Source organism: Dissoconium aciculare, assembly GCF_010015565.1.
Source record: "Dissoconium aciculare CBS 342.82 unplaced genomic scaffold K489scaffold_7, whole genome shotgun sequence".
NCBI classification, from domain to species: domain Eukaryota; kingdom Fungi; phylum Ascomycota; class Dothideomycetes; order Mycosphaerellales; family Dissoconiaceae; genus Dissoconium; species Dissoconium aciculare.
The window spans coordinates 1,266,566-1,290,266 of record NW_022984957.1 but is presented as its reverse complement, the minus strand read 5'-3'; the positions used below and the strand labels follow the sequence as shown (position 1 = coordinate 1,290,266).

General features: G+C 51.9%; 8 protein-coding genes across 8 annotated transcripts; 5 read left to right on the top strand and 3 right to left on the bottom strand.

Moving 5' to 3' along the window:
- Positions 1-759: 759 nt before the first annotated feature.
- On the top strand, positions 760-2,724 carry K489DRAFT_381116 (uncharacterized protein). Its single transcript, XM_033605043.1, has 2 exons — positions 760-2,284; positions 2,379-2,724. The coding sequence occupies exons 1-2, from the start codon at positions 1,016-1,018 to the stop codon at positions 2,436-2,438; spliced, it is 1,329 nt and encodes a 442-aa protein (XP_033459410.1). The 5' UTR covers positions 760-1,015; the 3' UTR covers positions 2,439-2,724.
- On the bottom strand, positions 2,595-4,064 carry K489DRAFT_381115 (transcription initiation factor IIE, beta subunit). Its single transcript, XM_033605042.1, has one exon. It carries the CDS (start codon positions 3,711-3,713, stop codon positions 2,850-2,852), a length of 864 nt encoding a protein of 287 aa, XP_033459409.1. The 5' UTR covers positions 3,714-4,064; the 3' UTR covers positions 2,595-2,849.
- Positions 4,065-4,229: 165 nt separating this feature from the next.
- K489DRAFT_381114 (uncharacterized protein) lies at positions 4,230-10,920 on the top strand. The gene has a single exon (XM_033605041.1). It carries the CDS (start codon positions 4,471-4,473, stop codon positions 10,750-10,752), a length of 6,282 nt encoding a protein of 2,093 aa, XP_033459408.1. The 5' UTR covers positions 4,230-4,470; the 3' UTR covers positions 10,753-10,920.
- Positions 10,921-11,987: 1,067 nt separating this feature from the next.
- K489DRAFT_320430 (P-loop containing nucleoside triphosphate hydrolase protein) lies at positions 11,988-15,164 on the bottom strand (the record flags this gene model as incomplete). Its single annotated transcript, XM_033601456.1, has 3 exons — positions 11,988-13,620; positions 13,669-14,023; positions 14,072-15,164. Coding segments are annotated over 3 exons (3,081 nt in total), but the record flags the coding sequence as incomplete, so codon positions are not given.
- Positions 15,165-15,792: 628 nt separating this feature from the next.
- K489DRAFT_241195 (uncharacterized protein) lies at positions 15,793-17,444 on the bottom strand. Its single transcript, XM_033599875.1, has 3 exons — positions 17,256-17,444; positions 16,179-17,207; positions 15,793-16,119 (listed from the first exon to the last, which is right to left on the bottom strand). Exons 1-3 carry the CDS (start codon positions 17,328-17,330, stop codon positions 16,090-16,092), a joined length of 1,134 nt encoding a protein of 377 aa, XP_033459406.1. The 5' UTR covers positions 17,331-17,444; the 3' UTR covers positions 15,793-16,089.
- Positions 17,445-18,488: 1,044 nt separating this feature from the next.
- On the top strand, positions 18,489-18,888 carry K489DRAFT_241161 (uncharacterized protein). Its single transcript, XM_033599874.1, has one exon. It carries the CDS (start codon positions 18,589-18,591, stop codon positions 18,820-18,822), a length of 234 nt encoding a protein of 77 aa, XP_033459405.1. The 5' UTR covers positions 18,489-18,588; the 3' UTR covers positions 18,823-18,888.
- On the top strand, positions 18,542-21,028 carry K489DRAFT_241003 (PLP-dependent transferase). The gene is made up of 9 exons (XM_033599873.1): positions 18,542-18,845; positions 18,901-19,053; positions 19,112-19,226; positions 19,286-19,359; positions 19,423-19,517; positions 19,646-19,788; positions 19,838-20,315; positions 20,387-20,769; positions 20,821-21,028. Exons 2-9 carry the CDS (start codon positions 18,969-18,971, stop codon positions 20,843-20,845), a joined length of 1,398 nt encoding a protein of 465 aa, XP_033459404.1. The 5' UTR covers positions 18,542-18,845; positions 18,901-18,968; the 3' UTR covers positions 20,846-21,028.
- Positions 21,029-21,697: 669 nt separating this feature from the next.
- Positions 21,698-22,747, top strand: K489DRAFT_381111 (uncharacterized protein). The gene has a single exon (XM_033605040.1). The coding sequence runs from the start codon at positions 21,705-21,707 to the stop codon at positions 22,398-22,400; it is 696 nt and encodes a 231-aa protein (XP_033459403.1). The 5' UTR covers positions 21,698-21,704; the 3' UTR covers positions 22,401-22,747.
- The last annotated feature ends 954 nt before the right edge of the window (positions 22,748-23,701 follow it).

Sequence of the window (23,701 nt, the reverse complement as noted above, 5' to 3'; positions counted from 1 at the left end):
CCTGCCCAACAAAAGTTATTTTGTCCTTGTGACGTATGTATGAAGCAGCGTAAACCCCCCTCCAAACCATTTTCCATCGTTGGTGATCATGGGCATTAACGGGCACTGGCCGTACTCCAGATACGTGGTTAGGACGTAAGGCAGTTTTGATGACGTTCAATCAACAGTTTCGATTGGCTCGACGAGTGATCAATAAATGTCTGTGATGTACCGTCAGGTGTACTGTCAACACACGATGATTGTCCAGACGCAACAGGAACAGCAGATGTGCTATCAATTTCAACAGCCTCCAGGAGTACAGTACTACCTAGGTACAGTATACAGACATGCGGCATGCACAGGCGCAGAGCTTCTAGATTTCAACGCCAAGTCTTTGCCACATCGCATCCCGAAGACCACTTTCGTGTTTCTCGATGTTGCTGTCCCTGCCCAGGTGCGTTCCAATTCGCCCCGTTGGTGATCATGAACCGCTTATGTTTCGCATTTGCCCTACCAGCGAGCTGCGACAATCGTGGGTATGAATATTCACTGCTATTGTCCTCCGGCAATTCAGGTGTCCTTGAGTCAGCCCGAATGCATTCGGGGTTTTTTTGATATTTCGTACATTTTCAACTTGTAGCAATTGACGAACATGACGTGATATACTGATGCTCCACTGACTGCCATTTGGACACTACGGTACTGCTTATCACTATTTGTTACTGCTAGGTGTCAAACATCCAGGGCTGTTTCCCGCTCACATCATTTATTCTGCGTCAACGCCTCTCGGGGCTCGCCTTATACACCGGCCACTCATTCTCAACGCGGGCGTTCGGGATCTCCATTGTACATACTATTGTACTACCTGCACACTCGGGAGATAATTGAATATTTCAGAGTGGGACATACATCATTGTCCTCTTATTATCACAAGCCAGGCACATTCGTAATTCGCCATTTCCATGTGTACAGTGTTCCTCGACATCGCTGCTCCACTCTCCACTGTACTCAGCACAAGTTGGTCCACCTCAACCCTATGGCACAAAGACGACGTTCGTGCTCACATGATGGCTCCGAAATCCGGTCACCAGCATCTCGGGCAGCCTCACATTATCGATCTTCAAGCTTCGATCGCATCTATTTGACAGAGTCGTTTACTCGCCTCTGCATCCAACCTGATCACTCTCGTCGCTCGTTGTCGCCGCAACAGAACATATCCATCGAGAGCTCAGAACTCTCCGATGATCTCATCCGCGACGGCGATCACCGAGCGCAGGATGGGCCCAACTTGAACTTGGGACCCGACCTTGAAGACACCTCGCAAGTGGGTCTCTCTACGACAGAGTATCCCGACGGGGAAAATTCGCCTGTTGAATTGAAGCAACCCTTCCGTTTGATGGATCTACCCACAGAAATCCGGCTGGAAATCTATCGAGCATGCTTGACCCGTCCGTATAAGATATTGTTAGCCAAGCAGGAGACGAATTTAACACCAGCACAATCCGAGAATTGTAATTCAGATCTCGCTGACGACCTGCAATCGCCGCGAGAACGGTTGAACAGAATAGAAATCAGGGATGGGAGTATCCCTTCGATTGGCTCTGCTGATCGACCAAGTATTCAACGCCGATCGCGGGCGGGTCAAATCAATTCAAACGACCCCATTTCAGTCACTTCAGGGCACAACTTGTTCGCCGAGAGTGCATCAGTCCAGTACCCACATGATTATATAACCCTCCCAACGACCCGAGAGCGACGAATTGGTGCTATAGTGCGACGTCAGGAACTTCGAGAGCGGGCATTGCGCGTGACTCCAGTAAAGCCGACGTGCAGCTCCCGAAAACGACCGCACGATGATGACCCGTTACTCGTCAATCTACTGCGGACATGTTCATCAATCTACAAGGAGGCACGGGCAGTACTATATGGCGAGAACGTTTTCTTACTGGAACTCGACTCGGCAATGGAAACTCTCGCTTGCCTTCACCAGCGATCGCGACGTCAGATCCGTTACGTTGAGCTCGAGATCCCGACTTTCAACGAGATCCTTGACCGTTTCCAAGAGACTGTGCGCTTATCGCTTCGATATTGCTCGGGGTTGAAAAGATTCGAGGTCAACATGCCTTTTGTTCTACCGGGAGCTGATGGCAGTGGTACCACTGGCAATACGTCTGTCTATGCCAACGGTTTCGACATCTTACGCTGGCTGCCTCAAGATTGCGATGTTGTGGTTCATGGTAAGGCATGCACCGAAGTCGATGATGTGGTCAGCAAGCACCTGCTGTTGGCTAGGACTTTGAATAAGGTGAGTTCGGCAACGATGTCCCGAGGTCGCTCATGCTTCGTCCTCTTTCATTCTGCGAATATCATGAAATGAGTGCTGACCATTGAGTTGTTAGCTTGCGTATGCTCGTCGCCAGCTCATTGCAACCGACACCACAAGCGGTGACAAAGTCTGAGTAATGACCTCGGAACTCACACTGTCTGTCCGGAATAGTGATGCCTATGACCATCAACGCTGTCGGCCCCCATTCTCACTGACATGCATGCTGTGATGATTTCCATGGGTTATACTCGGTCAGTTTTGGCGTCCATCAGTGTGAGGAATGAAGTTGTGAGATGATGGGGCAGTGGTCCGGCTATATTGAGGTCAACGTGGATTTGGATACAATCCGCGAGGAACATAAGTAGTAATAACAATTGCAGTCTATGCTCGAACTTGTGTCCCCTATTCAATTCGATCCTTGTCTCGAATAGAACAGTCAATTTTTTGTACATCAGGTCAGCCCCAGTGAAATCAAAGCCCCAACACCACGCTTAAAAAACTGTCGAGATAAATCAAACTAAACACTCCAAAAAACGAACATGAATCATCGCTTGGAGTAATCCTTGAGGATGCCAGTCATGTGATGATTCGTGGTCTTGCCCCCGCGTCGTGCTGCACGCTTTCGGTCCTTCTTCATGTTCATCATCTTCACCTCCTTGACCTGACTGGTAGATGTGAGGCCCGCATTCTCCAGCTCGCTTCGGATCTCAGCCTCCGTCGAAGGCAACTTGGTCTTGTTCCAGAAATCCGCGAAATCCGAATCGATTTTGACATGGAACGTCGGCGAATCGAACCAGACCATTTTGGGCGTGTTATCCTTCTTGTTGCGAATGACCAGCACGTGTCCCTCCTTCTCTAATGCATCAATGGCAGATATGCAGTCCGGCCACCCATCTTTCAATTCCTTCACCGAGATTCCCTGAGACGTCGGTTGCCGTGCGAGATAGATCTTCAGCTCATCGCCATCGGTTACCGGGTGTGGTGGCCTGTACTTGAAACTGTCCTTGCCATTTTCGCTTTGAGACTTTGGGATGAATGTGACGCGCTCGTTGGCCGCGAGAGCCTTCTGAATGTTAGGTATAAAGTTCTTGCGGGCGTCCACCGGTAATGAGAGGTAGTTCGTGATGTCATCGAAGGGTACCAACGATCCCGTCTTCGTCTTTATATAGTCGATGGCGTAGATCACTTGCGTGAGCAGTTCACTGTGGCCTCCAGGCGCGACGGCCGGCGCAGTTGCTGCGGCGGCGGCGGGTGTCGCGGTCGTGCTTTGACTGCTCGAGAAGGCGGCACCATGAGCGCGCTTTGGTGGGTTGGCTGCAGCTGCCTGGGGACGAGTGAAGGCGGAATTGCGAGCTGCGGTATCAGCGAGCTCACGCTTGTAGTCACCCAGCTGCTTCTGAAGCGACATCTTGCTCAGACCGGGAATGTCACGCCTGAGATGAGACGGAGAATCCTCGCGAACTCGAACGTCTGATCACATGCGAGGGCGGAGATTGTCGGACGAGTACATTACATGTGGGAGAAGCCACAGTGCCCTAACGGAGCAAGAGGTTTAAGGCATTGAACAGCCTTACGACATGCGCCAATCATCAACTCATCCGAGAAAGCACGTGCGGTTCTTCCAACATGCGCACGTCTTGTCCCAAACAGAGAAAATCAGGTCGAGTCGTCTAGATCTCGCGACACTGCCGAAGCATGTCATCAATATCTCAATTCAATACCACCTGGAGTGTGATAAAGTAGACCCGTCAGACACCACTTGAAGGGAGATGCACAGAAACCCTGGTTCCTAGGGCACGATCATGACAGGCGTTCAACAAGGTTCTCCATGTGTGCACTAATCAGGCAGCTTCCCGTCATCCCGTCATCCGTCTTCCGCGTCCTGCGCGGTCACTTGTAGAAAGCGCGTTCCATTGCAAACAACGCCAAGAGCTTCAACTTGCAGATAGCCTGTGTCGGATCGTCACTTTCAACAACCATCAGCTGGCTCAACCAAGCCCTGTGTTCTTGCGAAGGGCTGTATCAAACACCCCTGAGCCAGACAATTTGGCTACTCGCCCGTCCGCATTGCCTGTACTGGACAGCAAAATTGTCGACCGATCTTACACTCGATGCGACGATCATGACGAGACTCGACTGAAAGAGCAACGATACACATGTCCACCATGCGCACTCGCGCGAAAGCCGTCGGCGACGGCGTTTTCGATATCGCATACCTGGCCAACACCTTCGGCATCACGGAGCAGGATGTGCAATCTTTACTAGAAGCACCCACGATCGAATTGGTTCGAAGCCTGTTTGAGGCCTTGACAGAAAAAGGTCAAGAATTCGAACACCTCAAGACCGAGAAGCTCAAGGTAGATGTCGAGCTTGAGAACACGGTGCGCACCGCGGAAGCCAAAGTCAAGGCACACAAATCCGCAGCTTCCAAGAATGCGAAAGAGATCGAGGAAGTTCGGAATCAGCTCAATGAATCCGAAGCTGCACGTGAAGCGCTTGCCGCGGAGCTTGCAAATCTCCAATCATCCGCGACAGGATCTTCCGCTGAGACTTCTGCTCTGAGACAGCGCATTGAGACCCTCGAGGCCTCCAACCGCGATGCGCTAGCCTTGGTTGAGAGCAAGTCAATTGAAAAGGACCAAATCGCTACTGAACTTGCCGAGCAGCATGGCAAGCTTCTAGCTCTGCGACGAGAGATTGGAGATCTCCAAGATCAGACACAAGCTTTAGAGAATGCCGCCTCATCTCAAAAATTCCGCGAGCAGTCACTCCATCAAGAGATCGAACAATTGAAACGCAACCTCGAGTGGCACACCACTGAGCTTCAGACTCGTAACGTAGAGCACGGGAAATTCAGAAAAGAGCGCAATGCTCGTGTTGCGACGCTCCAACGGGAGTTGGAGGATACTGTCTTGAACGTGGAGACGATGAAACGCACCGAGTCTCAGCTGCGGCAGCGCCTGGAAGAGCTGCAAAGCAAGACTGACGATGCATTCACAAGGATAGCCAACCTGGAGGAGGAGGAAATCCGCAAGCAACAAGATTTCAAGACTGAACTCGATAGCAGCAGACGATTGGCTGAACTACAAGCGCAAAGTGCTACCACTCACAAGGAACGACTACATGAGATTCAACAGCAGGCCGACCAGATGAAAGAAGATGCAGCGGAAGAGATTGGGAGACTGCAAGCTGAGGTGGAAACGGAGCGTTCTGACAAGGAAGAAGCTGAGCACAAGGTTGCGGAGCTTGAAATGGCTGTCGAACGTTTAGAACAACAAGGTGGTCGCAACACACGACCAGGAACGCCGCTCCGCAACGGACACGGCGATCCACAAACCCCTCGTCGTATTGGCTCTGGCAACGACTCTCCTATCGCGGTGCCAACCTCCCTCAGGAAAAGCGCCGGCGGCCTCACGTTCTCACAACTTTACACAAAGTTTTCGGAAACGCAAGAAGAGCTTGAGAATGAGCGCCGTCGTACTGACAAGCTGTCTGTGGCCATGGACGAACTGATCAATGAAATGGAGTCTCGCAAACCTGAGATCGAGGAGCTGCGTAGCGAACAGGAGCGACTTGAAAGTCAAGTTCTCGACTTTTCGAGACTCCTGGACGAAGCTACTGAGCTACGCGACGCCTCGGTCAGAAATGCTGACATTTGGCAAGGCGAGGCTGCAGCGGCTGCACGCGAGGGCGAAATCCTTCGACAGCAGCTGCGCGACCTTTCGGCTCAAGTCAAGATCTTGCTTGTTGAGCTGTCAAGTCGTGACCAGGGTCTGGGCGAGATGTCGGCTGACGAGCGATTTGAGCTTGAACGCGCTGCTCGCGGAGAAGTTGACGAGGAGAGTCTTGAGGCCATGACCAACACAGGGAGACTGATCTCCGAGCGCTTGGTGCTCTTCCGAGACGCCTCCGAGCTCGTTGAGCGAAACGAGCAATTGCTCCGTCTCACCCGTGAGATGGGCGACAAGATGGAGGGTGAGGAAGCCCGTGAGAAAGCTCGTCAGTCTGCAGCAGATGCTGCGGAGGTGGACGAGCTTCGCCGACAGGTCGAACGCTACAGGGATGAAATTCAAAGCACTGCACTTCAGATTGATTCATACATGAAGGAGCGTGATCTCTTCCGACGTATGCTTCAACATCGTGGTCAGCTACCACCCGATGCAGACGTGCAAGCCATGTTTGGCCAAAGCGTTGTTCCTGCCACTCCGATTAGAGGGGCATTGGAACCCCCAGCGACTCCAAGGTCGAAGGAGGTGGATGAGATGAACAAGTTGCTGAAGGAACAGCAAATCTTTTTCGACCAATTCCGGAACGAGTCCACCTCGGACCGTCGCGTTCTCAAAGATCAACTCGACGCTCTAGGACGTGAGAAGAGTGCCGTTCAAGCAGACCTGGCGCGTGCGCAATCCCAATTGAGCATTGCATCCAGTCGATTTGAAACCTTGCAATCGAATTACACGTCGCTGCAAAACGAGAACCAACAGCACCAGAAACGTTCGCAACAGATGGCCGAGAACTCAATGGAGCAAGACCGCCGAGTGGCTCAATTTGCGGAGGACCTCGTGGAGGCTAAGTCAAACGAAGCTGCGCTCCGTCACGAGACTGCTAATGCCAAAGCTGAAAGAGACATCTTCAAGCGGTCTGAAGCTCGTCTCAATGAGGATATCGAAAGACTTCGCGAAGACAGGGCGAGGCTCAACAAACTTGTCACAGACCTGCAAAACTTGCAGAACGAGAAAGAACTTACCGAGTCCGAAGCTCGACGGCGTCTTCAGAACCGGGTCGATGCACTGGAGGCAGAGCTCGCAGACAATCAGAAGAAGCTGCAATTTGAGATCGACGAGCATAAGAAGGCTACGCTGCGACGCGAGTACGAAGACAATCACAATCGCACACGCATCGATGACCTGGTTCAGAGTCTGAGCAATGTTCGTGAAGAATTGATCGCTGCAAAGACCGCCCGTGATCAACTCCAAGTAAGGGTTGAGGAGCTCAAGATTGATCTTCACACGGCAGAGGAGAAGGTCAATGTTCTGCAACCCCGGCCAACGCCTCGGGTTGAAGTCCAACAGGTAGCACAGCAAGAAAATGGCGATGGCTCCGAATTACCAGTCGAGCAGCGCCTAGCGCTCGAAATTTCGGAACTCAAGCGCGACCTTGAGTACGCCAAGACCGACCTCGAGAACACCAAACAACAAGTGCAAGTCTACCGTAGCATCTCCCAAGCTTCGGAAGAGGAGCTCGCCAGCTTCTCGGCCACAGCTGATCAATACAAAGAAGAGACAGAGGCCATCGTCGCACAAAAAGACGCCAGGATCAAGGAACTTGAGCAGCGCATTGAGGACTTGACCTCCGAATTGACTACTACAAATAGCGAGCTTTCCGAACTTCGCACCAATGCTGAGAGCATCACAAGCCTTCTCGCGGAACAAAAGGCGATCTTTGAATCAGACCTGACTCGCCTTCGCGACGACGCAGATCGCCATGCAGAGGAGAAGAAAATGTTTCAAGAAGACCTCAAGGCTCAAGCAGCCATCGCACAGCAGGCACAGCAGAGTTACGAAGACGAATTGGTCAAGCATGCAGATGCTGCAAGGTCTTTGCAACTCGTACGCAAGGACTTCAATGATGCCCGTACAAGCATCAGCTCGGCGATGGCCGAAGCGGAAGCGGCGAAGATTAGTTTGGAGCGCGGCGAAGAAAGCTGGAAGGACCAACGAGAGCGCTTTGAGGCTGACATTGAGGAGCTCAAGCTTCGCCGCCACGATGTTGACGAGCAGAACAAGCTGCTGCATAAACAAATGGAAGCCTTTTCGAACGAACTTGCGTCTCTGCGTCAAGGAAGAAGCGCAGCTAGTGCGTCATCTGAAAGCAATGCGGGTGAAAATGTACCTGCAGACGCCACTGGTAACTACCAGGAAGTCATCAAGTACCTCCGACGCGAAAAGGAAATAGTCGACGTTCAGCATGAACTCTCGGTACAAGAATGCAAGCGCCTTCAGCAGCAGCTTGATTACGCCGAGGGACAACTACAAGAGACCAAGCAGAAGCTGTCCGATGAGCGTCGCCAGGCCGCTGAGAAAGCGTCAGAAGAGGGCAGCACTACCAGACTGATGCAAACGATCAATGAATTGAACCTGTATCGAGAATCTTCAATCACACTGCGCAATGAAGCCAAGCTCGCCCGCGAGAAACTGGAAGAGAAGAGCAAGGATGCAGAACGCCTCCTTAGCGAGATCGAGCCTCTTCAGGGTCGTGTCAATGTCCTCGAAGCGGACATTGAAAGCAAGGAAGGCGAACTCAAACTTCTCCAAGCCGACCGGGATCATTGGCGAGAACGCACCCAGAACATCATCAGCAAGTACGATCGTGTTGATCCCGCCGAGCTCGAAGAGATGAAAACCCAACTCGCGACAGCCAAGACGGAGAAAGAAAGCCTTGAGGCTGCGCAGAACACCCTGAATGAGGAGATCTCTGCCCTCAAGAACCGTCTCGAGAATGAGCAATCTGCAGCTACACAATCCTTTTCCGAGCGTCTGGACAAGTTCAAGGGCCAGGCCAAGGAGCAGGACAGGAAGCGTCAGGCTCAAATCCGCGACCTGACAGCAGAAAAGGACTCGCTCACGGCTGAGCTGGAGAGGTCAAAGTCCGATCTCATCGCTGTCAACAGCGAACTGGAGCAGGGCAAAATTCAACTCGGCGAAGCTCTTACACGTGCTGAGAATGCAGAAGCAAGCAAAGATGCGGAGGACGGTCAGATTGAGGAAGGTGAAGTCAATGCCGAACCAAACGCGCAACCGGCGCTGCCCGCTAGTGCGGGTACAGTAACTTCTGCAGATCATGAAGAACGTGTGGCCACTCTCACCGCCGAAGCTGAAGGTCTGCGGCAACGTGTAGCCGACCTTGAAAGTCAGATACAGGAGCTTCAGCAACAATTACAAGCGGCACCGACGAGTGGAAGCGACAATCGCGCGTCTCTTTCTGGGGACGACCTTGACACGTTGAATCAGCTCAAGGAGGATTTGGCACGCGCACAGAAAGAAGTTGAAGTGCTAAGGACCAACAATGTAGCATCGGCTCCGGCCTCCGGTGCGACTGGAGAAGTTGCAGGTTCCACTCAACCAGCTTCGGTTGAGGCTCCCTCTCAGGAAGTTGCAGCGGCAGTTCTGAAGCTCAAGCAAGAAATGGAAGCACAGCATGCGCTTGCTTTACAACAAATGGAGACGCAGGTCCAAGCTAGAATTGAGAAGCTGAAGGAAAATCTGAAGAAGCAATTGCGCGACGAGCGCCAAGCCAGAGCCAACGAACATTCGGTCGAGATCAAGAAGATACAAGATGAGCACGAGGTGGCAATGCACGATCTCAAGGAGGCTCACCGGATCGAAATTGAGCGGCTTCTCAAAGAAGGCAGCGTTGCTGTTGCCAAAGCAGAAGGCTCTGAGCAAGCCACCACCGAAGCTGCACCATCAGCTGAGGATGCCAAGATACCTGTTTTGACTGATGCACAGGTTAAAGACCTGATCAAAACGAACGCTTCAGTGAAAGCGATCTTCGCTGCCAATCTTAGAGCGCACGTTGCAAAGCAGACGGAGCCTTTGAATACTCTCATTGCCACTAAGGATCAGGAAATTGCGCAACTCAAGGTCCAGCTAGACAAACTGCCGAATGAGCCCTCTGCGACCAGTGCAGATACTGTGTCTCGTGCTGAACTGGAGAAGCAACTCGACGTGGTTCGCGAGGAGAGGGATGCAGCTGTTCGTCAGGCGACTGAGAATGCTGAGAAAAAGGCCAAGGTGCAGGTGTCACAACGTGACATGGCCCAGGCGAAGCTGGCTGTCGTTAAGAAAGCAGCTACCGAGACACCAGACAAGCCTGTCAAGGAGGTTTGGGAGATCGCCGACAAAGCCCGTCCAGCCGCAAAGCCTTCGACTGGTTCAGCGCCGTCTACGGCGTCCCCGGCTGCACCGAAGCCAATCCCGCAAGCGCAGAATGCCAACACGCCATCGACGAATCCTCCCGCTGGCTCGTTCGGTCGACCTAGTGGTCCGGGAGGCGTACCAGGCACACCACCGAATCCGCAAGCCGTTGAATTCAAACCCACTGCCGCTGCGCCTGCTACCATTGTGCCAGCCTCTGGTTTACCAACAGCCCGTACAGGAATTCCTCAGCCTGGCCGTGGGGGTGCGCAAGCCAGTGGATTGCCACGCAGTATTCCTGCTCGTCCTCCAAGTGCCACGGGCATGCATATCCAAGGCGCCGCGCAAGCTGGACGTGGCGGACTTGCTGCGTCTGGGCTCCCTCGTGGTGGAGCGGCTGGACGCGGAGTTGCACGAGGTGGAAGGGGTGGAGGTAATGCCGGACAGAAGCGTCAGCATGATGGCGGTGATCGTAATGATGATGGCAAACGTCAACGAAGTGTCGGAGGAGCGGAAGGCGGCGGCGCTTGAAATCTTCTGTTAACGATTAAATAGCTCTGAATTGTCGCCGTGGCAGTGTCGGCGTCATGAGGTCAGCCGCAAGAGATGGATTTTTTTTCCTAGCATGTATAACAGTGACATTTTATAGTTCCAAGTCTCAAGCGCGAGCAAGAGCGAATTTCATCTAGATGTAACGTGTTTTCACACAGACCACTTTGTTCTCGTTGGGACCCAAAGTATCAGATTGTCATAATAGACATAATAAATATTAAGTATACATAAGGCCTCTCCGTCTCATCTGAGCAATAGAACGAAACCGGAAGCAATCAAAAGAGGCATCTACACATCACGCTTTATTGGCGGTAGCATCATCGTCAACCGACCCAATTGAAATGTTCGAACCCGAAATGTTCAGCGAACCACTCATAGACGTCGTCCTTTCCTGTTTCCACCCCTTTTTGGTCGAATATAGCATGTGTATCGGTGGCCGTCTCCTTCATGAATTCGCCAGCCTCGATGACGGGTCGTTCTGATGTCGGCCTGCGCGTGGAACTCGTGGTCGGTGTTGGTGGCGCTATGCGTTTGGAGGCTCCGGCAGCCGGGCCAGCAGGTTCGTCGCTTGCTTTGCGCTTGCCACTCTTGGGCTTCGCACCGGGCGAGGCTTGTTCTACAGAATCGCTGGTGTTTACGAACAGGGATGGACATTTGGTAGGCTCTGCGTTGCTCAAAGTTGTCAAAGATGTGGGCACGGATGAGTCTTCGGAGCATATGTCTCGAGAATGGCTCGGGTCGGATCCTCGGTCCAGAACTTTGCCGTTATTCCCGGGCTCGAGCATCTGCATCTTGCAGACCGCCGTCCGAGTATAGGCGCCAGGATTGCACTCCTGCCTTGATCCGTTTGACTTGGGAAAGCCCGCGTCAAGCTTTGCGGGTCCCACGATATCCACAATGTCCGGAAGATCAGCGTTATCGAGCAGCTCGGACCCATAATCGCCCTCCGGAAGATTGTTCACGACTTCAAACGAATCGTATGTTAAGAGATTTGCAGAGACCTCTTGATGGTCTGTACGACGATCAAAAGATTCGAGCCTAGGCTCCAAGTAGGTATCAAAAGCGACACCGGGCTCGGAGAGGTCCACGGCGTCTGCGACTGTGGCTCTTCCTGGAGTGACAGCCTTCCCTATCACGCGAGAGTCATGATTCTTGTGCGATGGCTTTCTTGCTTTCGAGACCGGAATGGTGAGCTGGCTTTGTCTCAAATCTCCGGAGTTCGGTTCTTGTCTGACCGACTTTTGCTTGGGCATTTTTGGAGGCTTGTCCAGACCGTCCCGGCAGCAGAGATGCTTGCATCTGGATTTGTCTTTGCATGCGTGATTACACGCCCAACGGCCATTTTGCAATTGCCGTGCTTCGCTGCGATTTGCTACGCCTTTGGTGTCGGCAAGATTGTGCTCGTCAGCTGATTCGTACGAATCGATGTGTGTAAAACCTTTCGACTCGGCTAGCACGAGATCGGCATCGTCGATGCTATCATCACCGAAGTGATCGTCTTTGTCGTGGGACCCGGCAGTTTCGCTCGGGAATACGTTGCGTCGCTTTGTGCCGCTCTGCTCTAGATGTGACTTGTTACTATGGTGTTCAGCAGGAGCCTCCTGTAACTTCGGCACAGGAAACATGAAGTTCGGTATCTCGAGTTTGAGGAAAACGGATTGCTGAGTTCCCGCGATATCATCGCACATGACGTGACCACGAATTGCTTGTGTGAGCTTGGTCAAATCCGCAGTGAAGAGCAGGTCTTGGCCACCATCCAACTTTTTCGCGCTCATTCTAGCAAAATGGATTAAGCTACCGTCGGATGTTTCGACGATCAGGCAAACAAAGACAGGTCTTCGGTTGAACGTCTCGGGAAGCTTCTCATTCGTGAAGCCTATCTCAGCCCTGAGCATGATGGCGACATGGACGCCTTTCTTCACTTGAGGCTCGCCCACGACTTTCAAAGATATTCGCGGATTCGGAAAGCTTCGGGCTCGTTCTTGGAGTTGTGTGCCGAATGGTGTGTTGCGGGAAGTGGCAAGTTCAATTTTGTGCGGCTCGATCTGGCAGAGATCCTCAATCGAATTAATATTCGCTGCGACGAGTTTGCGTACGAGAACGGCACCGATGGACTCAAGTTGTCTCATGTGGAGAGGTGAATCGTCCCAAATTTGTGCGCCGAAGCTACGAGCAAGCATCAGGGCGTTGCGGACTCCGACAGAGTCCCGAAGAAGCAGCTTACAATCCACGATACAACGAATCAGCCTTGTGGCATGCAGGAAGATGACTGATTTGCATGAAACAAATTCTTGACGATGTTTGTTGTCTTCAACATCAAGTTCAATAGATCCAAGTACGCATTGAATGATGAGCAAGATCTTGTGGACTGGGATATCGATATTGACAGGGATGGGAAACTTGATAGCGGCATTCTTGTTCATGGTCTTGTAGATAGGTTTCTCGCCTGCACGGAACCTGATGTCTCTGAATTCACTCGCATTTGCAATGGCAGACAAAATCTCTGAGATTTTTGCCTTGTTTGGCAGGCTTAAAAAGACCTTCATGGTCTCGAATTTGAGCGAGTAGCGGGCCATGGCCTCGCCAAATTCTGTACATTCAAGGTTTGCGGTCTTCTTGACGAGATCTGTTTCTTGCAATTGCGTCACATATTTGGTACAAATTCTTTCCAGGCGATCCTCGAGGTTTCGGCCTGGCTCATCGCCATCGATCAGGTAATGATCGGGGTTGGCCTTGAGGCGTACGAAGAGGAAGGTGCTTGTCAGCCATTGTTTCGCAGTGGCAATGCTAGTCACGGTGCCCAAGCCGATCTCTGCGTTCAGATGATCTATGAGATTTCGGTGAAGACTATTTGCGTTAGTCAACCGTCACCACGTGTCTGACCAGGGTTCTCACCAGCTCTCCAAGATTTCCTGTCCGCTGATCATCTTTTCATAGAATTCCACGCGATGGAGACGGGTCATGATGACAGCGATGGCGCTGGCGTCAAACTGAGGCCGGCCGGCACGACCCAGCATCTGCATGGTCTCTAGATCGGAGTACTCTTTGCAAGCGGAAGTAGCTGCGCCACCGGTGTACATGACCGTGCCCTTGATGATGACCATATGACAAGGTAAGTTCACGCCGACAGCAAGCGTCGAGGTACAGCAAATAACACCGATGTGGCCGTCGAGATAAGCCTTCTCAACAGTGTTTCGATCTTGAAGGCTCAGTCCCGCATGATGAAAAGCGACACCAGCTGGCATAGTCTCTACACATGATCAGCGCTTCGAAAGGAACGACGACGAGCAAAACGTACCTCGCAGGTCTTTGGAATCCAGTGCAAACTTCCGTGCTGGCATTGGCCAAAGTCGATCCGGGTGGGTCATGTCCAGCGACCATGTCGCGAGAATCTTCGCCGTTTCCACACACCCATTGCGCGTGAAGCAGAAAATCATTAGCGGCTTACCTTGAGACCATTTCATTATCACTTCTGTGAGCTGACTATTGAGTGTTTTCTGAAAGGCGAAGTCGTTCAGCGCAGACTTGTAGCCGCAAACATGCTTTTGAAGAGGAACCGGGCGAAATTCTTCACCAAACCTCTCAAGCGCCGCTGGAACATTTGGACCTGAGGAATTCTTACTCAACCATGTCGCGATGTCATGAGAGTTCGGGACCGTGGCGCTCAACGCCACGAAACGAACTTCGGTCCCCATAGTCTTCATGCGAGACACAACTGCTTCCAGAGTCGCCCCTCGATCTTCCTTGAGAATATGCACTTCGTCGATCAGAAACAGTCTCACCATCTGCATAAGTTTCTGATGATCCTTCCATTTTCTGGTTATACTGTCCCACTTCTCTGGAGTAGTGACGATGATGCTGGCATGTTGCACATTGCGAATTTGATATGAGTCTGTATCACCGGTCAATTCCGCAACTTGCAGGTCCAGGGGACCAAATTTTGCTTGCCAATCTCGTTGACGTTCGGCACAGAGCGATTTCGTCGGGGCTTGGTAAACGATTTTAAAAGTACCGTTGGCCAGTTTGTTGACAATTCGACAGATTGCAAGCTCCATCGCTGCCGTCTTGCCACTGCCCGTCGGCGCTGAGAGAACGAAATTGTCATCGGTTTTGTATATGGTATCGAAGCTCTTCGACTGAACAGCATTGAGAAGCGGAAAGGGAAATATGGCCCTAAAACGGTCTGGGAGCTGATGGGTAGGGAGGAGCTTGATTCCTTGCACTACAGGAAGCGCGGCGTGAGAGCCCTTTACGCCACGATCGGGAGCGGATTGAGGTGTGATCGCTGGATTTTTGTGCTGCCTTCGATCGCATTCGTCCTCCCAATAGTCGTCTTCCTTCTGTGTCGCTAAGCTTGTCTCGAATGGTCTTTCTGGAAGTATAATGTGCATACGCTCGTGGTCTCGCCCAGGGTATCTCGAATCCTCACACGGGCCAGAGCCTCGCGGATTCGAGGATCGAGCCTTGGTGTGATCAGGTCTGCTTTCACTGCGATAGTCAGACGATCTGTCGATTTGCGTCAACGGCTCCGAAGGATAGGCGTACTGAGAGAATTGGCGACGCGAGGCAAGGTCAGGAACCGTCTCCAGGTCGTCGTAGTCGGTGGTGACCCACTTGCTTGCTTGCTCGTGCAAACTATCATGATGATCAAGAAAGTCAACATCATCCGCCCGAGCTCGATCATGTATAGGATAAAGCTCCCGCGCCCCACGCTCGAGGTCATCTATCTGCTCGAACATGCGATGTGGCATTGTTCAGAAGATGGCGATGAAGAGCATATCGCGACTCGTAGCTGTTCGGCTTGACCGGATGCTCTAAACCATGTGCAGCGTGAAGCTTCAGCTTGATGACACCCGTAGACTGTGTAAGTTTGCTGGCGGAAAGTCGTGGAACACTACCGCGATGCGAAAGCTTCGTCAGAGAACGTCACAAGCAATATGTCAAGCCTGAACAATTTCTATAAGCCATTCACCAGAGTCTGAAATCACCATCATTTCAGAATTCAAGGTCATCACCCGCTCTGACCAGAAGTGTAATACTGCATCAATTCTTTTCCAATCAAAGGCCGCCGCTGCTTTTATTGCTCGCGCTTCAAGAGCCTCTCGACACTCTTGGATCTAGGTTTTCTCCTCTCGCTAAACGGCGAACTGGACCTACTTGTGGAGACGCCTTTGTCGCCAACATCGAGAAGAGGAGACGTTCCTGACGCTGCGCCTGCCACACCATATAAATGAGTCCTGAAATCACTTTTCTCGTGATGCGTGACATTGATGGAAGGCGGTCGCGCATCTATCATGGTTGAGGTATAACCGTAGGTCAATGCTCCTCCCGAGGAGCTGACAATACCTAAAAGTGCCTGCTAAACTTCAATAAAAGATCCTCGAGATCATGAAACCTGAACTTACCAAGAGAGTGACACTGAGGTCGAGGAAAAATACACCTGCGAGCACGACAATAAGTGTCGATGGCAGCATGGCCAAGCACTTCAGGCCTGCACTTGCTTGAGCCAGGCTCGAAGCCACGAGGATTCCACCAACGGCCTGAAACAAGATTAAAATCAAAACAGTAGAGTCATAACCAGCGAAAAAGCCGGTCTTTGCGATGTGTTCGCCGTCGAGGAATAGGACGCCGAGGAAAAGTGCGGGCCAGATGGCATAGAATGTGAGCTGAACATTCCGAATCCAGATGGATTTGCTGTGCTCACCCTTGACCTTCAGCAACTTCTCGAAATAGACGCTTGCTACTCCAGACAGCAGGCAAGCTGCCAATGCAGCCGCCAGACCGGTAACAATATCTGGTTGAGGATAAGCAGCTTCGAAATCAGAGTGTATACCTTCGTAAGTTGCCGAACGTTTGCTGAGATGGTCCGCAGCTGCCCTTACAATATCCCGGAGGCCCCAAGTATCTTCTGGAAAATAGGCAGACCTCGCAACATGGACACTCTTCCCAGATCCTGATTTTCCAGCACGAGCTAAAGCTGACAGATCGACAACGCCCACCCCTGCGCCCACAGCGGCCAGGCTGAGCCATTGTTTGAGGCTGTGAACCCGCCCATTTAGGATGCCATTGAACACAGCAGTTGATACGAGTTTAAGCTGACAAGTGACCGCAAAGACCACGAGATCAAGATTGCTAGCAGCAACATATTGAAGGCTATTCTGGACCACATAGAGTGAAGCGGGTATTGCCAATTTCCAGCTGTCCCCGGTGAATACTGCTCTTGAAATCGCTCGCGCCAGCTCGCCGATCGTTGGTGTTTCTGACCTCTGCAAGCTCGTTGCTATTTCATAGAGCGCCATTGTGGCAGCGAATGCCAGTTTAATAATCTCAGCAAGGAGGATTGCTGTGGACGCATAAAACCGTTGCCCTCGGACGGTTGGCATGGTGCAGGAGTGGTGGAGAAGCAGCACTGTTGCAGCATTCTGAATAACGAGCTGTACCTAGTCAATACCAAATAATTTCGTTGGTGCTATAAAACTGACCGCGATCAATGTCCAATATTTGGCATCGATGCCTACGAAGGAGCCATTCTTGCCAGGGGAATAAGATGTTGCCATTGCGGTAGCGGGATGCAGAACCTTTCACCTGCTGTTGCTTACTGGCACAGTGCGCTTGAATCACAAGAAGAGGTCAAAACGAGCTTTCGCAAAGATCCACATCGCCGAAGATGTCGCGTGACCGTGTCTCACCCGGCGGTTGCAATTGACAAAATGTCGGTATGTGTGACAGCATCTCAGGGACTGAACCGAACCACTACATACTGTACTGTGGTACTGCCGGCAGCTCATGATTGGTATTGGCTGGCGGACGCTCCCACAACATACACACGTGGTACTTTGCTTCGTGCCATGCATGCTGTACAAAGATACAGCAGACGATGTACTTGGATCACGGTCGGTGTGCAATCCAGCAATTTCCAATGTATCGAATAAGCGCTCCGCGTTCTCGATGAATGTACGAAATGTCAATGCATCGGATGTCAACAGGTGTGGGCTAGCTTTATGGTGAGGCCCAAGGAGTCGGTATGGAACGGGAACAAACGGCACGAACAAGCGCTGCGTGGGGACGGTGGCATGTTCATCGCGACGTCCCTCCCTCGTGGTAACTCCCCTCAAAGTGGTCGAATGCTTCAGGGCTCCGACCATACGAGTTTATGAAACGAACCCTAGAGTGCGATCACCTTCTGTGCCAATCCTCGGTCTCTTGATGTGCAGTGCGCGAAAGTCGCCTGGATCTGACCGAATGCCGGGGTCTGATGGACCAGGCCAAAAATACTCAATCCGTCTGTGGTGATACGGCCTCCGTCAGCAATCTTATCATTCTGCTGACGACAGGACACTGTAGGGATGGGGTCCATTTCCCTGTGGTTATAACACTATCTAACTTTCAATACTTCCTATTTACAATCTCAGGTCCCTGCAGTTGGGAAAGAAGGCTTACGCTGCCTAGAAATACATGTGCAGGGATGCAATCGTTGGCGTCGGAAGTGCTGACTGTACTAAACCTACCTAGGTGCCGTAATATTTATCTGACCTTGATGAGGTTCCCCGTTTGCGAGACTTACGTGGATAGTTGTACGCGCTGTTCGATGTTTCACCCACGTGTGAGGCTCTGATGAGTTGCGCTCGAAAAAGCATTGAGCACCATAGAGGCGCGGGATCCCGCAATGTCTGCGTCACTGCCTCGATCCCGCCAGCTCAAGAACGGGCCCGGCACAGAAGAAGCATGTGTACGCGTTGTGCCCAACCACTCGAGCAGCTAGCGAACCGTATCCCAATCCTTCTCAAATACTAGTAATTGCCCAGGTGGTGCTCTATGGGAGCTCCCCCGACGTGGCATAGCAACAGCGTGGCACGAACTCAAGGATCTTGTAGGGCAGGCTTCACCATGCCTGTCCCGTTCCTGATGTCCTTAGCGTCCATCGCAGGATCCTGGTTGCGGCTGATGATTGCAACACTGAAGGATCACTGTACGACGACCTTGCCTCCTGCATCCCGCGAGATGTTGAGCATAGAGGAAGCTCCTATGCTAAGGCATGTAAGGAATTAGCTATGTTGTCCAGCTTGATACAGGTAACTACCCAGGTACCTAAAATAGTATGCATCCTGCAGCTCACATATATAATAGAGCAGGGAGGGCCTTCTCCCGTCTATACTTCTTGCTCCATCATCATCTTCGTCTTCGTTCAGCCCACCATGTCTTTGAAAGAGGCACTGCAGGGCATGTCTATTGACACCAAGACTCGACGCTTCTCGACGAGCAAGCCCCCGGCGGATCAAGGTATGTCCACGAGCAGGAGTCGATCATTCCTTGCAAGGTCGATCTAATGAACAGGCAGAACTCAACTCTGCAATCCATTTGCAGTTCCGTCAAGCTCACGAAGGACACAAACCCCATGCTGGTCTCGACGCCTCACAAGCATCCACAGGTGTAGTCTGGACTTCTGAACAGGCGTGAGCAATTATACCTCCCATAGTCGCATCGAGCCAGCCTGCTCACAGGTTTCACGCAGTTACAAGCACGGCTACCTCGATGCACCGCACGAGTGGGCTAATCTCGGACAAGGAGCTCCTGAGGTCGAAGATGGTGTGTAGCTCTGCATTCACCAAGCTCTGAACTCCATAGAATGATGACTGACCCAAGGATCAGACATTGAGGGTTGTTTCGAGCGACCTCACACGATCGATGTGTCGATGACTGGCCGTGAATATGGCCCGACCGCAGGCATCAAGCCCCTTCGTGAGGTATGTACTGCTGAATAGTGAACTCATCTCATCTTTCAGCCGATCCAAAGCAGAGTACTGCTGCGTATCTTACTTCTTACAGGAAGTGTCCCGACAGAAACGAGCTGACTCTTGTCTCGCACCCATAGGCAGTCGCCAACCTCTACAACGAGCACCACCGAAAGTACAAACGAAGCAAGTACACCTGGGAGAATGTCTGTATCGTCCCAGGTGGACGCGCAGGTCTCATCCGTATCGCTGCTGTCCTCGGCAACGCTTATCTCGGCTTTTTGTAGGTTTCCGAACGTTGTTCTTCCACTCCGTTACTAATTCCAGATCAGCATCCCGGACTACACTGCATACTCGCAGTTGCTCTCATTGTTCAAGAATTTTGCAGCCATTCCCATCCCACTGGCTCAAAGCGATAACTACCACTTCCACAGTGAAAAAATCGAGGAAGAAATTGCTCGTGGTACTTCGGTCATCCTGACCTCCAACCCTCGTAACCCGACGGGTAAGATGGTCAGCAACCCCGACCTGGCCCACATTCAAGACATCTGCCGAGACCGAGCAACCCTGATTATGGACGAGTTTTACGGCGGATACAACTACACAACAGACTGCGATGGCACTGTCATCAGCGCGGCCGACAACATTGAGGATGTAGACGAGGACGACGTCCTCATAATCGACGGTCTTACCAAGCGATTCCGTCTCCCTGGGTGGCGAGTTGCGTGGGTCGTCGGACCAAAGGAGTTCGTCAAGGCTCTCGGATCATGTGGTTCCTACCTTGACGGTGGCACCAACGTTCCCTTCCAGGTGAGTTGATCTCGTTGAGATATGTAGAATGTGTACGTGCGAACCTCATACTGACAAAATCGTCATTTCAGGAGGCTGCTATTCCAATGTTGGAGCCGACACGTGTCCGAAATGAGATGAAAGCCTTGCAAACACATTTCAAGATGAAGCGTGATTACGTCCTAGACCGCCTGGAGGGAATGGGCTTCAAGCTGCAATTCCGCCCCGATTCTACCTTCTACGTCTGGGTCGATCTCGAACCTCTCCCCAAGGAGATCAACGATGGTCTCAACTTCTTCCAAGCTTGCCTCAAGGAGAAGGTCATCGTCGTTCCTGGTATCTTCTTCGACCTAAACCCAAGCCACCGGCGCGACCTGTTTGACAGTCCTTGTCATCACTTCATCCGTTTGTCGTACGGTCCCAAGCTGGAGGTGTTGAAGCAGGGTCTCGACGGCTTCGAGCGTGTCCTCAAAAAGTAAGTCGATCACTTCCCGCAAACGAACCATGAATACTGATCAGCTTCCAGATACAACTATACACCCAAGAAGTGATCTGCAAATGAGTGGCCAGGGATATGCGCTAGAACGTTGAACCGCTCGGAATACCAATGTGTTTCGATAGTCTCTGAAACAGTGATCGAAGTCTGATTTACTCCAGATCTGTGGCGTGATGTCCACTCGTGATCATGCAGTGCTATAGGCGAGTGGAGTGATGATATGCACCTGAGCAGTGTGACTTTGTTCAGTACCGCGCTTCAGAGGTCTCGGGCTGTACGAAAATTGGAAAAAAACAAGCTTGTTGGGGGTTTGGCAAAGTTGTTGTTGGCACCTTATTGAAGGAATTTGAAGTTCCCATGTTGTCGTGCAGGCCCCCATTCGAGTCATTCCTGTACTAAGACCGCTGAGTCCTTCCTCTCATGTTTCCGAGCCATATCGGGATATTGGGAATGTTCTCCAGTAAGATGTCATTATTTATTCAACAAGCGAGTCTTGGGATGGTATCCGGCCAGAACAGGAATGTGTGCAGAAATGCATGCGATGAGGAAGTCCAGCCGACGCGTCGCGTCTTGCCCAAAGAAGTGCTCGGTGGGCGTGTCCAAGTGTTACGTCATGCGTGGAGTGTGGTGGGGTAAGAGCAACAATCTATCGTCCACTCGTCGTCAGCTGAGCGCGTCGCATATTGTCGCGCCTCCAGCGGCTGTCGAAACAAACCTGAGGCTGATAAATTAACAAGATCTACTGCAAGCTGAGGTGTAAGAAGGAGCCGTCATCATCTTCCTGTGGAGTCTCATCGCTGGATTATTTCAACCGCAAGCCGCCAGTCCAGTCGAGATCTAAGATGTCGCTCAAGTGTGTCGCATTTCCAGCTACGTTATCTGTGCAGAAAGGCTGACCATGGCCTAGTTGGGTGATGCTCTCGGCCTCGTCCACTCTTCCCTTCACGCCTCTGCCTGACGAACAAAATCTCTACACATCACCTCTCCGCATCGGACTTTCAATATCGATACCTTCGCACTATCCGGCCAAGCAGCAACATCCCTTTTCTTTGACACATCCGAGTGGCCGGCTTTTCTTGACAAATCGGCGGCTCATCTACCTGCCTGACAAACCGACGGAACGACTTCAGAGTTTTGCTGCACCAATCTTGAGCTTGCACGACTCCCATGTCACTGCACCTTTCTTCGGTCCAAACGCGTGGCTGGCTCTTTTACAGCCTGTGGCAGATGGAGGCATCCCGATGCCTAGTGGAGGCGTGGTCGAGCTGAAATTCACCTTCAAAGACGGGGGCGCATTTGACTTTCATAGTAGCTATGATCGTGTGCGGGAACGACTGCAACAAGTTGTTGGCAACCTTGGTGCCGATGGCGGCAACGGAAACGACTCACGTGCCGCTCTGAATAATGTCAATCTATCCGCCGTGAATCTGGACGACCTTCCGGCCTACCAGGAGGAGAGCAGCGGACCGCTCTTATCGCCTGTATTGGCTGCGACCCAGACATCTATGCCAGCACCAGGCGAGACTGAAACACAAAATCTTGGACCATCTGGTCAAGCATTCAGGCCCCCAGTCGAGCCGCCGCCTGCTTACGAGGAGGCACGACGCTGAGAAGTCTGGAGCAACATCGCACTTTGCACCAGACACAGGCAAATGGTGGCGTCTTACGACCGCTTAATAATTCAGCAAGAAGCTCCACGGTGAGCACGGCGGGCACGGCGGGCAATATAACGAAGAAGCAGCAAATAGGCATCTTGTTGCTTACATAAGTGCTAGTGATGCCTGCGAGGAGGCAAAGCCATGTGTGGTGGACGCTTTTCCGATGCAAGACCAATGTAGAACAAAGAATCAAATCCAAGGAAATCACGCGCGAACGTCTTTGCTGAGAATCTAGCACGGATGTGTCTTGCATGATTGCCCCTCTCCAGTTGACGTGATCGAAGCACAGCGAGCGGTGGCGTACATGCATCTTGCTCTCTTCCTCCGCATGCACAGCGCTTCATTCCATGAGTTACTCACTGCAAGGGTCAGCCCTGCTGCTGGTCCGTCACGTTGTTGCCCGGGTACTGAAGTAGTTCTCGGGTTGTCGTCTGTGTCACATGGCATATAGCGCTAACCGGTGCTTCCGGTGTATTCGCAGCACACATTGCTGCGTACAATGGAAACAACCTCGGAACCTTCCGAGGTTATAAGCTGGAGTCAGTAGGATATTGATGGCCACCTGCAAGTATCGACAGTTGTGAGGGCTGCCCAGAGATGACCTTCTACAGCCCATGATGCAGTTGCGCTGCGGCGCCGCCCTTCGACCTTGCAAGACGAATCAAACCTCCACTTCCCCCCACGGCGGTGCAGATTATGCCCAAGGAGAAAGCGGAGGGGCTTCGCCGTGCGGCGATTTGTGATCCTTGTATGTACTGTAGCCACTGTGTCCTTTGCTGAAAGGGAGCCTCTGAAGCGAGTAAAATGGGCATGACAATTTGCATCTGCGAACAACATAGACCACCTGGGCATAGGTGGACCTTGTATGACAGATTTGTACATGACAGCACATTGGAGAGATCTCTTGTAATCGCGTTCCGGTCGGAGCCATTGCTTACCTACGCAGGCACGATTTAACGTCAAACACCAGAGCGCGGTCCACCCCACGGCGTGGTCCACGAATTACGTGTCCATAACAACAACAACTTCAACACGCGATGGCACCATCAAAACGCGTCCAAAAGAGCTCAAACGAAGGGAGTGTACTGCTTGCAATATCAGCTTTCAGATCAGGTGACATAGGATCTGTAAATGCTGCTGCAAAAACCTACGGTGTCTCAAAATCAACGCTGCTTCGGAGATTGAAAGGAAGTCCTGCTCGAGAGGACTATATGCCACAGAATAGCAATCTCACTCCAATCGAGGAGGAGATC

Excerpts from the sequence above, each read along its gene's own strand:
- K489DRAFT_381116 (XM_033605043.1), top strand. The coding sequence starts at position 1,016 with ATGGCACAAAGACGACGTTCGTGCTCACATGATGGCTCCGAAATCCGG. Across the intron at positions 2,285-2,378 it reads TGGCTAGGACTTTGAATAAG|CTTGCGTATGCTCGTCGCCA; the intron begins GTGAGTTCGGCA and ends TTGAGTTGTTAG.
- K489DRAFT_381115 (XM_033605042.1), bottom strand. The coding sequence starts at position 3,713 with ATGTCGCTTCAGAAGCAGCTGGGTGACTACAAGCGTGAGCTCGCTGAT.
- K489DRAFT_381114 (XM_033605041.1), top strand. The coding sequence starts at position 4,471 with ATGCGCACTCGCGCGAAAGCCGTCGGCGACGGCGTTTTCGATATCGCA.
- K489DRAFT_241195 (XM_033599875.1), bottom strand. The coding sequence starts at position 17,330 with ATGGCAACATCTTATTCCCCTGGCAAGAATGGCTCCTTCGTAGGCATC. Across the intron at positions 17,208-17,255 it reads AATATTGGACATTGATCGCG|CTCGTTATTCAGAATGCTGC; the intron begins GTCAGTTTTATA and ends GACTAGGTACAG. Across the intron at positions 16,120-16,178 it reads ACCTCAGTGTCACTCTCTTG|GTATTGTCAGCTCCTCGGGA; the intron begins GTAAGTTCAGGT and ends AGGCACTTTTAG.
- K489DRAFT_241161 (XM_033599874.1), top strand. The coding sequence starts at position 18,589 with ATGGGAGCTCCCCCGACGTGGCATAGCAACAGCGTGGCACGAACTCAA.
- K489DRAFT_241003 (XM_033599873.1), top strand. The coding sequence starts at position 18,969 with ATGTCTTTGAAAGAGGCACTGCAGGGCATGTCTATTGACACCAAGACT. Across the intron at positions 19,054-19,111 it reads CAAGCCCCCGGCGGATCAAG|AACTCAACTCTGCAATCCAT; the intron begins GTATGTCCACGA and ends ATGAACAGGCAG. Across the intron at positions 19,227-19,285 it reads GTCTGGACTTCTGAACAGGC|TTACAAGCACGGCTACCTCG; the intron begins GTGAGCAATTAT and ends GGTTTCACGCAG.
- K489DRAFT_381111 (XM_033605040.1), top strand. The coding sequence starts at position 21,705 with ATGCTCTCGGCCTCGTCCACTCTTCCCTTCACGCCTCTGCCTGACGAA.